The sequence below is a fragment of the Triturus cristatus genome, chromosome 2_2, assembly GCF_964204655.1.
Source record: "Triturus cristatus chromosome 2_2, aTriCri1.1, whole genome shotgun sequence".
Taxonomy (NCBI): Eukaryota; Metazoa; Chordata; class Amphibia; order Caudata; family Salamandridae; genus Triturus; species Triturus cristatus.
This window is the reverse complement of record NC_140582.1, coordinates 1053292060-1053305243: the sequence shown is the minus strand read 5'-3', so window position 1 is coordinate 1053305243 and position 13184 is coordinate 1053292060. Positions and strand designations below refer to the sequence as shown.

The 13184-nt window shown below is 44.9% G+C and overlaps 1 protein-coding gene across 1 annotated transcript in view; it reads right to left on the bottom strand.

The window, feature by feature from the left end:
• POLN (DNA polymerase nu) overlaps positions 1 to 13184 on the bottom strand; it is a 2789368-nt gene that overhangs the window by 243382 nt on the left and 2532802 nt on the right. The window contains exon 22 of the mRNA XM_085643153.1: positions 5290 to 5372. Coding sequence (XP_085499279.1) covers positions 5290 to 5372 — 83 coding nt within the window. The remainder of the gene's footprint in view (positions 1 to 5289; positions 5373 to 13184) is intronic.

Sequence of the window (13184 nt, the reverse complement as noted above, 5' to 3'; positions counted from 1 at the left end):
GCTCTGCTGTTGCTCTGGGGAGGAGACTTCAATTGCATTATAGATCTGGCGCTGGATCGTTTGAAGGGCCCGCCTAGACCCCCGTCAGCTGCCGCTAGAGCTGTGGCTGATATAGCTTTGCAGATGCACCTGGTGTACGTGTGGAGAGGTCCTTTGTTAGGGGCGGGTTTACACACTATTCAGCCTATCATGATATTCATACTCGTATTGATTATTGGTTCATTTCAGGGGCGCCAATGGCTAGGGTACAGGACTGCTCAGTCTTGGCTCGCTCTTTCTCAGATCATTCTCTTGTGATGTTGATGCTTGAGGTTTTCCCCAGGGGCCCTCCCCCTTTTCAGTGGCGATTCCCGCCATACTCCCTGCTAGAAATGGTTTTTAAAGCTGACTTAGCTGCTGCCATTGAGGAATTTTTTTGCAATTAATATTGGGTCGGTTGACTCCTTTGCCACAGTTTAGGAGACCTTTATGGTCTTCATTCGCTATCAGTAAGCATGCTGGGGTGCTCCGCTACATTAGAGGTAGACTCGCCCTGCTGGAAGGCCGATTGGGGGAGCTAGAGGTTGCTCTGGTTAATAACACTGATTCACAGATTCTAGAACAACTTAAAACCACACTAGCTGAGTGCCACGAGGAGGCGGATGGCGAAATCAAACATATGGGGAAATACGCTCTGGCCCGAACCTACTGAGAAGGGAACGGACCGGGCTCGGTACTGGCGATGCTGGCACGCCGTAGATTTGAATCTGGGGTCATTTCTGAGATCCTTGACGAGGATGGCTCCATCTTAAAAGAACTAAGGGATATAGCTAGTCGGTTTAGTAGGTACTACGAGGATTTATACAGTTCTAAAATTGCCCCAGGAGATGAAAATATATTGAATTACCTGGAATGTATCAAGCTGCCGTGGCTGACTGATAGTCACCGGGAATACCTGATGCGACCCCTTGACGCTGCTGAGATTCATACTGTGTTGAACTCCATGCGGGATAGGAGTGCCCCGGGTCAGGACGTGCTCACGGTGCCCTTTTATAAGGCTTTTAGCGACATGCTGATTCCCCACCTTAGCACACTGTTTCAGGAGATGGGTGAAACTGTTATCATACCTCCTTGCATGCGCGAGGCGCTGATAGTAACGCTTTTAAAACCTGGCAAGGCTCCTTAAGAGTGCTCTTCCTAAAGACCACTGTCGCTCATAAACGTCGACACTAACATTTTTGCCAAGATATTGGCTAATCCCTTATCCCCTCTTTTACCCCTGCTGGTTGGCCCGGAGCAAGCTGGCTTTATTCCGGGCTGCTCATTATCCGGAAATCTGAGAACAGTCTTTGGCACTCTTTCAGCATGTGCGACCAGAGGTTAATGCGGCTGCGGTGTTTTTGGACGCTGAGAAAGCCTTCGATTCGATCGAATGGAAATACCTGCTGTCGGTTCTGCGACGCCTGGGCGTGGGGGAGGCTTTTCTTCAACTGGTATCAGTGCTATAAAATTCTACTTTGGCGCGTGTTCGCATTGGGGTTATGGTCTCCTCGCCTATCCAGATATCTTGGGGCACCAGACAAGGGTGTTACTTAAAAGCAGGCAGGGGCCCAGTTATACTCTCCTCTCTTGCCAGTAAACTGGTGTCAATGGTTCGCTCTCAGCTCAGAACATGGTGCACTTTGCTCATTGAACTCCCTGCGTATGAATGTAATGGGTGATTCCTTTAAGGAAGGCAGGGTGCGCGCGTGGGAGGAGGTGAGGGTTGGTTCATCTAACCATACGACTTTAACACAATTCCACTTTTTTAGAACTCGCCACGCTCTGAGTGCTCTGCTTGGTGATGATCTCCAGGAACCCTCAGAGCTTCCTGCCTTCTCCATACTCTTGTGCTCAGAGTCCCTGGTTAAACTGATCTCGAAAGTCTATGCCTCTTCACAAACAACGAATAATACATACTATTCTAAAGCACGGCTTGAGTGCCAGCACGACCTTGGAGCACCCCTGGCCGACAATATATGGTACTACTTTTGCGCCGTTACACAAACGGTCTCATTCAATGGCAGGCATAGATTGGTGCATTTCAAGTTTCTAAATAGAGTCCACTGCACACTACTGAGATTGTTTCGATATGGGCTAAGGGACACACATCGCTGTGAAAGGTGCGGGATGGATGAGGCTGATTTTCTATATGTTGCATGGGTGTGCCCTCCAGTGGGGGTCTTTTGGAAACACAGTTTTCAAGCATTAGATGATATAGTTGGTCTGTACCTCACTCCTGATCCCCTCCTAGTGCTTCTAGGTTACACGAAGCCCCTCAGCAAGAGTGTCAGAAAACTGGTCTCTATAGGTTTACTATTGGCTAAGCGCAGGATTGCGATACGATGGATGCGTGGACCTGTCCCAACTATTGCTGAGTGGGAGGGAGATATGGTATATTGTAATACCCAATCTGATGTATATAATGAGTTGCTGCCCCCTCGCCGTTGACCTAAACATTTTTGGGAACTGTGTGCGCAATATCTAGTGACTAAACAGGGGAGTGATACTGATAATGCATGAGCATAAACTGTCCTATGTTGATTCAGCAAACATGTCAAGAGTAGCACAAGGATTGTTTCAGGGACCGCGGACCACCTATAGCTTTCGGAAGTCGATTGGTCTGTGATTTATGGTTTGATTAGATAGTACAATGATTGATTGACAATGCATTGGTCTGCTGCTTGTTCCTTTCTAGAAGTACCTACTGTCAGTGTGTTCTACATTAACGCTTTGTAATCAACTGCCTGATGACTCGTGTGATCCTATAACTTTGATGTATGTGATAATGTGATCTGTTTCCTTTGTTTCTCTTTCCTGTTGCAAAACGGAATAAATACAAATAAAAAAAAGGTTTACGGTAAAAACCACACATTAACCTACAAAGCTTAGGCTACGTATAAACCTGCACCCTAATGCATTATCAGCCTTGCAAAGGAAAATACCCCCCACTCTACAGAACACTCACCAATAGAATTGAAAGATATGATAATACCAAGACAAGACTCATGAGGTAACACAAAGATGTGTGTTGAGTCATCAGTATGCAAGATAGTTACCACTGGTGTATAAACCAGTATTGAAACAGGGTATAACCCTTTTCCCATAGGTTTTTTGCAGAGTGGGGAGAATGAGCAGGGCTTGGTATCAAACATCATGCATTGATAAACCCATACTGATTCCAGTGATGGATTTATTAATACCTGCACCCCAAGGGCATCTTAGAGGTGCCCCCTGAAAACCTACCAGCTGCGGGTGTGCTGACTGACTCCCAAGGGTGAGTGCCTTTGCTCTCAGGAAGCTTGGGCAGAGGGTGTTTTACATCTCCACACGCCGACAGGATGACTTGCAGATTAGTATTCCAAGGCAGAGAAGCTACAAAGAGCCCACCGCCTATGGTATGCTAATCTGGCTTCCATCTAAGGAGAGGAAGCCGCTCCTCTTTGTCCAGAGCCCTTTGGCACCTGGACTGGCAGGAAAATTAGCTAGTCAGATAGGCATGATAACCTTCAAGTATGTACCACCCCAAGGGGGGACCACCTGAAATGAACACAACTTTTCAGAATTGGCCTTGGTGTAATGGCAAACTTAGGAACTCTGGGACAGGGTTATGCCGCTTCCCACAGGAAGTATTCCTATAGGGTGCGCAGCGGCCCCAGGGGTCAGTAGCCCATTGGCTACTACCATAGACTCATCTAATGACCCTAAATCCACTATTTAGGGGAGCTCCTGGCACCAGAAAGAGAGATTTCTACTGACCTACGAGGAAGAAGGACACTGAAGAGCCGCAAAAGCAAAGACTAAGGAAGGGAAAAAGCCAGCCTGGCTGCTGTTCCCGTCAAAGTGCACCAAAAGTCATCTCGTCCTGGAGCTGCTGTGCCTCCAAAGCCTGGGAGGCCTGCCTACCTTAAACAAAGAACCAGAGACTACCGTGGAGCAACAGAGCTGCTTCCCTGCATCCTGCAGGCACCCAAAAGAAGACTGTGAGCTCTGGAACTGCAAAAATCCGACGCCCCAAAGCACCACTGCACCTGTACTTCCTGAGCTGAAGTAGGCCAATGGTGCCAGTGTGGTCCCCAGACCCGCCAGAGACAAGGTCCACCTTGGACTTGCCCTCTGTAGACTCCGCAATGCCCCCTGCAGTCTCTGTTCGCAGGCACCCTCTACAGTGACTGCTTATGGTGATAAAAACATGACGCCTAAGGACACTTCTGCACCCGTCTCCTCTGGCCCGTGGAGAAGAGGACCGAAGATGTCCTCAAGCATCGTGAGCCTTGGGTCCACTTGTTGGTTCAGCCCAACTGGTCCTCCAGTACGAGCCTGCAGACTCTTTTCCGACAGACCGATCTCTATAGACTTGAATAGGGCACTCGACCCTGCAAGGCACCACTGCACCCGGCCGCCCCAGTGTTGTCCAAAGTGAACTGTTGATGCTGCCTTGGACCTTGTGCCACACTCACCTTAAGTCCAGAAGATTGGTCCTGTAAGTCGCTGTTGAATGCCTAAATGTAATACATGTTTTTCCTCAATAGGTTAACATTATCACACAGTGCTTCAACTGTGATTTAAAGTATATAAATGACCCAATACTGAAAAACACACCTCTGCACCCAGACACCCCAGTGCCTTCCGAGGTGACCTGTAAATGCTGCCTTGGGCCTTGCTCCATACTGACCTTAGGTCCTGGGGAAAGGTTCCGTAAGTCATTGTGAAGGGGCTGTATGCAGTGTATGTTTTCTTCCTAGGTTAACACTGCCGCTAAGTGTTTCAATTTCGATTTAAAGTATCAAAAACCTGTTTTCTTCAAACCTGCTAATTTAAAAAGTACTTACCTGATTTTGATGATCTTGGTGCCTAAAGTTATATAAAGATATGTGTTATTTTTATAAATTGGTGTGGCTCTCCTTATTGAGTTGTGTGCATCATTTATTGACTATTGTGTGTATTTGCAGATGTCTAACACTCCTCTCTGATAAGCCTAAGGCTGCTCGATCACATTACCCCCTCAATGATCACCTTGGGATTTCTAGAACAAGACCCTGTCCACTTGTGAGGGAATCCCTGGACTCTTTGCATGGTATACCTCTTTTTGGTATATCATATAGAGAGCCAGCTTCCTACACTCACATGCAGTAATTTCTGGTGATGTCATCATTATTCTAATTAGTAGTTTTGAAACTTACTCTTTTTGGAAACACAATTTTGGCAAATATGTGTGTGCAAGACATTCTGTAGGTGTATAATGTAAATTAAACTGTTAAAGACACTTACCTGCTCCATAAACCACGGAATACACAACACGCTTTGCCTGTTCTCTGTCTGCAGGCCTCACGGCTTCCACTGGAATCCCCTTCCTATTTAAATTTAAAAGTGTGTCAATAAATCATAGTCATTTGTTTTGTAATATGAAAAAAAAAAAACAGTCATATATAGGGACATTCTAACAACTACTGTTACTTGGAAATACAACTGAAATTATTTATTTTCAGTACGTGAATTTGGAGTACCAAGTAGCTCTGGAGTACCAGTTGGCTTCGGAGCTTCAACCTATCTAATGTAATCTTTAATTATATGCTTTTAATTTGGTTTTGTGCAAGCTCAACACCAGGAATACAGACTAGTGATCTTCGGCAAGACTCGGGCCCACACCCAGGAACCTCAAAATCATCATTGACCGCAAACTGGACATGACTGCACAAGTCAGCACCATCACTGCATCCTGTTTCCACATCCTGAAGATGATGAAGAAGTAATTTTCAGAAAGAAGAAACACAGACCCCATTCCAAATGAAAATATGTTTCACCTCTAACATGCACAACATAATGGAAGATCTTTTCGTTCTCCTCCAGGGAAGTCCATGTTACATTTCAGTTGTGAAGTCAACTGAGCTTGAGAAGTTTTCATGATACAAAAGCACCTTCTTCCGCAAACAAGCATCTGTATCAAATTATCCGACCATTACATATGTAATATCTAGACTATTAATCACTGTCAATCAAAGCTTAACGTCAATAGCCACCTTCTAGGATAAGAAAATAAAGTATTAGCAGTAAAAAGGGATAATTTCAATCAAACGCAACGCAAAAGCAACAGTTCTAGTGTCCCGGACGTGATGTCACTTCTGTAGCTGATTTCCTGGGGCCTTGGACACCCTTCCCGGAAAGAGACATCACACTCAAGTCACGTGAGTATGGTTGATCATGTAACCGTCCGCATTCACTTGACTGCAATAGCCTCCTTGCAGGAGCCAATAAAGCTACGATTAAAAAACTGCAAGTGGTCCAAAACGCTGCTGCGCGCTTGGCCTGAGGCTCCCACGCAGAGCGTCAGCATCAGCGGCGCTTAAAGCTCTGCACTGGCTCTCGATTCATAAAATAATTCTTTTTAAAATTCTTCTGATCACTTATAGAGCTACGCTTGAATTAGGACCTAAGTATCTCTCAGCATGGTTCTCCCCCTATATCACTTCCAGGACTCTTAGGTCCTCCACAGCCAATCTCCTGAAACCCCCCACTTTCAGACAGATAACAAAAGGAGGAAAAACTGTTGCCTTTCTGGGGACCAAAGCCTGGAATGCACTTCCAATCAATCTAAGATTACAGAAAACTGAAACTCAATTTAGGAAGGCCTTGAAGACATGGATATATAACATCTCCGATGTCTGCTGTCTTGCGCTGATCTAACTGGGCTACGAGCTAGTACGCTTAGGACCCTCTCTCACCTCCAATCCCTCAGATCCAGGATACTCCACGTGGAGTGACAGCTTTGCGCTTTATAAATGCTAATTTACATTTACATTTACTGGGGGTTGTGATGTCACCATAGTCAGGAGACCCAAATCGTTCAATTGACTGTGGGTTGGGATGTCACCCATGATCCCGGCCGGTAAAGATCATGTGACACCGTTGTGATGTCACCCACAAAACCGGACCCTGGAAGAACATGAAACCAGAGTTGGGATGTCACAACAGTCAGGAAACCAGCAGTGGGTCATGTGACCAAAGTTGTAACAGGAGGGAAAGCGTCCCCAGGCATTTCACACCACCAAAACATAGGCCTCTTGGGGTCCCCTCAGTAGGGTACAGGTTGCAGGGCTTTCTACTAGCCCTTTATGGCAAAGTGTAGGAAGTGCTGCTGTAGGCCACTGCAGGCTTAAAGCTCCTTAGAGGCCTAGAGCACCTCATAACTCTGCAGCACTCTCTGGGGGAGATGCCTGGGGTGGGGCGTGGGGTGGAGGAAGAAGATGGAAGGAGAAGAAGAAGAGAGGAAGGAGGAGGAGAAGTCTTCTCTTGTCCAACGCATGTGTGTCTGAGGGAGTCGGCAAAGCTGCCAGTATCGACTGCAACACTTTTATAAGATGAGACGCGAATCATGACTCATCTCTGGAAGGATAGGGGCTGAGATCATCTTCAAGAAATGAAAACCAGAAGAACCTGTAGCCGGCCCCTCCTCAAAGAAAAATGTTCATCAAAAGGAGGAATTAGATGTGATTTATGAACTGTAGCATTAGAAAACACTCTAATGCATGCAATGTTTCTTAAGCAGCACATTTTCTCCCAAAGTGAGTCCTATGAAAATGTAACAAGTTAACTAGTCTGGTAGCTATAATTATATGCCTACAGTCTACGTGAAGGTCTTTTACAAATGTATATTTCCCAGAGATCCTTTACACACAACCATTGAGGGTACAGCCGTGCAAGAAAGGGTGGAGCGGCTGTCAACCATAAACAACAGAATGACAATTCACACACATCCGGAATGATGACCTAATAAAAACGGTGATAGATAGATGTCCCAGGCATCAAAAATTCCAAACACTGAAAGTGAAGTCTTCCCAACTCTCCAGGGTAAATCTTCACGAATACACAGTATACACAAACTGGAACTGTGCTTGTTACTTTGGACGTAGGCTTCAAAGAACAACCAGATCTAGAAACAAACCCAGCTAAACCTTTCCTTTCGAAAAAAACGTTGGACCAGTGCTTCCCAAACGTTTTGGAACCAAGAGCCAATTTTTAGAAAAACAAACATTCTTGACCTACCTACTTTTAATGGACACAATGCAGGTGTTTTTTTATTGTAACTAAAGAATCGTGTGGTAGTAGTGCAGTGTCATTTACAGACAGCATATTTTCCATTACAATGGCCACAATAATATTTTTTTGGGGGTTAAATGACTTTTTTAAAAACAGGTACTTATTGATTTTTTAAAATCAACAAGAACAATAAAAGACAACGTGCATCATCAGCTATGTCGATATTTATTGTGTGCATAGTGAAACCATCTCATCCCATCCCACTCGCCCGCCCTCTTTAAGTACAAAGAGAAAAAGCCAACATATATATCTGTGGTACAAACCCTTCTCACTACTCAGCATCATATTACAAGATCGAAATGGACCATATTTTGCAAATCAGTAGACGCAATCCATATCGCATTCCCACTCAGTAGGAAGCCAAACAACGAATAATTCATACATGGATGTACAGGTAGCGAGGCAAAAAGAGTGATAGTCCTCACAGAGTATCAGTTCAGTTCTCAAGTTGCCAACTCCACCCCATCTCTGGCATTCTGAGGATGGGTGGCCAGATTATTATGCAACGGATCCCATATGTCTCTGGGTAGAGACCGAGGAGGCAACAGTTCAGCATATAGGAACAATGGGTCATTACAATAAATTAGGTCGTGGGCAGTAAATTTGAACAGACATAGTTTTACTGAAACAACTATATTGAACACAAATGATAATGTGTGGAAATCAGGTTTCAATGAATATTTGTAATTTGTGCATCGATATGTAAAGTGTCTTGATTTGCTTTGATTCTTGAAGGAACTGGCCTGATTATGGTCACCCGGGTCACTCATGACCACATCTCAGCCTTCCATACCAAATGGAGTCGGTCAGACAGTAGAGAATACAAACCAATATCTGTTTATTCATGTACACTCAGAGTGAAGCCCAGTCTGCCCAGTCACTTAGGAGTGCTGCAGAGGGACTGACAGCAAGCATAAAGATACATTATGTACATTTCGGAACCAAGGAAGGCACGCCCACTGTGGAATTTTCCTAGCAGATGCAGCAAAACAGGGAAGTACAAAGAATACGTTTCGATTCTGAGGCTGTGCACACACTATCTACTACTCAAGGTCGCTATGCCCGTGCCCGCCACTAGACAGGTGGGAGAAGGCCTCTATCTAGAGGGAAAGGTATGCGCTAATAAGAACAGTGTTTTCATTAGTGAAGCAAAACTTATCCTTTGGAGAACAACAACTCAACAGAGGCCTTTTCTCGGAAATAGCAAAGGGTAAGTTTCGGTTATAACTCAAAATGACACCGACATAGAAAATGGTGCAGCGAATGCTAACATACATAGAACAATGCACAAACATACATTTTTCTATTCTAACAGACCCTCCTTTTAGCATGAGCTACACATTTTCTAGAAATAGCAAGGAGCATATAAATCAATAAAACAGAAAACCATATGTAAACTTCTTAAGAGCACTCCATATTGTCAACATCAGGAAAAGAGAACGTAAGGAGTGAAGAAGTCTCGAAACTGCCCTCATCTATTTGCATGAAGTCATCAATCTCCTTTTGAACAATAATGGCAGCATTGGTATCATGAATCAATATTTTCCTTTTAGGAGTGAGAAGAGTGGTGCAATAAGAACAACAGAAGGGATGGCATTATACCAGGACACAGAAAGAGACCAAGATCACAATGAAATAAATCACCTTTTCAAGGATCCTACACCAGTTGCCAAAAAGAGACCAACTCCAGTTCCCACTTTCCATTCCTTTAACATTTTCTAGGATGTCTAAAATGTGTTGGGTAATATTCTTTTCCATATTTGTGATCTCGACTACACACTGGTCTCCTACTATCTCGCACACACCACCACTCTTAGCTAGGATAAAATCAACTGCATATCTAGTCTGCTAGGAATATATTCGCATACTTTGCAGTTGGGTGGTCATGTCACACAAAGCTGCTACTGTGGAGTTAGTCAATATTTTCAGCTTACATCCAAAATATTCTCTAGCTTTCTCACCCCTGGCCATAGCAGTACCACTGAACGTAATTATGGAGGAAAGAATGTATCCAAAAGTAATACCATTACTATAGTTATTGACTTTGAGATCTGTCACTGCTTCACAGAATTCTTTGGTCAATGTCCTTCTAACCCATCTTACTTTAGGCTTTGCATGTTTGCAGGGTGCACCCAAAGGCAGTACCATCTTAAGCACCACAACATCTGTACCATTATGGACATTCGAATAAGTCCCATTAGACAAAAAGAAAAACCCTGGGTGTGCATACACAGGTCTATCATAATCTACTGCAGAATACCTGGAGTTCCTCCCAAAGGTACTGGGGTTCTTTGTATTTACCAAAGAGTACATTCCCTTACGCAATACTATCCCTGAACAATTGACATACAATATAGTGTCAGTAAAATTGATAATTGACAACAAGCAGGGTAATAACCAGCTTCTCAGGGAACTGTTAATTCCTTATACTGGTAACTCACCAGAGTTACATTCTGTTTTTCCATATAGAAGTTGTTGTAATACGTGTTGTTGTTACACCCCGGATAACCCATGCCTTGTGGCTTTCTATGATATAGACAAGGACCTGGATAGCCAAACCTAAATACTCCTCACACTTCTACGAAGTCAAGGGGCCGAGTATAATTGACAATGGATATGCTGTCCATAGACTAGTGACAGATTCAGTGGGGTAACAAGCAGTCCCTTCACCAAAGAACCTCTTGTGTGTATCTAGAAACACATTTCTTGGGGCTGTCCTTTTCTTTCAGACTTGAGGAACAACCTTATCCTTACTATGTAAAGGTACACTTATATCACGTTCCAAAACCCATGATACCCCACATAACATGATTAACAGCAAAATCACAACAGCAATACATGTTAACTTTTGTTTACGGGTCCACACTGCATTATGCTGAGCTACAAGAATCACTGGCTGCTCTTCCTCAGCAACAATTCTACCAAAGGGATGCATAACAAATGATGAAATGGGGGCAAAATACAAGGAAATATGCAAGTTCCCATTGTCCGTCAGAGCCTCCCTGGTACAGGTTCCTATTGTCCATCAATAGGTTGGCGCTCTTGAGCACGGGCGGTGGAGCTTGCTCTGTCCTACGCTCGTATCCAATGTCGATCACGGTAATATAACTTCAAGTTATACGTCGATCTATCCTGTTCAATGTTCAAACAGTGCACAAAACTCCCATCACCCTAAACTAACTCTGTTGGTACTACAGCAAAGTACGTCCTGACATACACAGTCCATCCCTAACTAATCTTTCTTCTGCTTTGGTGCACCGCCCCCCAGCCGGGGGCGCAAATTGTACCTGGCAGCCCCAGGCACTGTGGGATCAACAAACAACGGCTCTTTGATAGTTCGTATTTCCGGAAGAACCGCTGCATTCAACATGTCATCATTTTCTTTATCCGTCTGTGTCCACGTCAGTTGGGCATCGCTGAATGGGACAAACCGAGGCACCGTCTGACACTCGGAGTCCCCGATGCCGTCTTTTACCCACTGGTCATAGGGCAAAGGCGGAGGAAAACAGCCACAATTGGTGGCATGGATCAAGTTCTTATGGCCAGCGACTTTCACTGCGGTGCGCGTTACTAAAAGGGCTTGCTCTGGGCCCATCCACCGCAGCTCCAAACTCTTCTTCCGCTGAAAATTCTTAATCAATATGAAGTCACCAGGCTGAATCTCATGGCCGGGTCCCTCTGGTGTAGGAGGCAGGGAATCCAGGACCTGCTGGTAAATAGAATGTAAACCTTCGGTTAACTGGCCAAGATAGTCAAGTAACATAGGGAAATCAATATCAGAAAACCGCCGAGGGCGCCGAACGCCTCAGACATTTACCAGGCGTCCAAACATGATCTCATACGGTGACAATCCTGTTCTAGAATTTGCTGTAGTTCTTGTTGACAAAAGAGCTAACGGTAAAGCATCTGGCCACTTTAACCCTGTGGTCTCCTGAATTTTTGCCAGTTTCGAGCTTGAGAGTACCATTGTACTTCTCAACCAAACCTGCTGACTGTGGGTGATTGGCAGCATGGAACTTTTGCTTTATGTGTAAACCATTACAAATCAATTGGATCACTTTTGAATGTGAATGAACGTATGTGTCTTGTAAAGCGCACTGCTGCCCTGAGGCGTCGTGGCGCTGTAGACCGCTGGGGAACCCGTCCTGGCTATCCCTGTGAGATGGTCCCTCCAGGGTATCTCCAAGGTGAAACCAGGCATCCCCGGCGAATGTGGGGGGCCGTTGTGGAGATGAGGCAAGCTAATGCCCAGAGTTGCCGAGTGTGTTCCTGGTTAGAGTAGGTACCGAGGCGAGAATTATCGAGTCCGTTTTGACCCTGGTCCACGACCCTGCCGCGTCGGGAATTGAACCTTGGTCCCTGGCCGATTCTCTGCTTACGGATCGGCCGCCTCTAACCAGTGAGCCACACCTCTCCACCACCTTTTGCATTAAAATTACTTCCGTTATCACTCCAAACCAATCAGGGCAATCTGAAACTAGGAAAGAACTCCTTCAGGAGTACTTTTGCAGTCATAATGGTCGTGTTGTCTTTAGTGGGGTAAGCCTCAACCCATTTACTGAAAGCACATACAACCACCAAAACATACTTCAGATTACTGCATCTCTCTAATTCTATATAATCCTTTTGAAGGACTTCAAGAGGGAAAGTGGTTGGTGCAAAATTACCAGGTGGTGTAGGGGTACCCTTTCCAGGATTGTGCATCATGCACACCATACCGTACTTCACTAAATGTGCAGCTGTCTTAGGGATATTGTCATTCTGCCATACAGGGTCCAACAACTTGCAAATACCCTTAGCACTAATAGGGGCTGGACCATAGGCCATCATAACCACAGGGAGAAAATATACATCGGGCAACATCCATCTCTGCTTCCCTGACTTATCAATCCAACATCCCTCATCGTTCAATTGTGCTGTACCTTTCTGCCACACGGCTAACTCTTCTACTGTGGCTTCGCTTTGTATCTCTTTTACATTCCCAAGGGTATCCTTGAACATGACAACTTCAGGCACCCACCTAGCCAGACCTGCTACAAACATTCTTTTCATCTTTGTCTGAACCATTT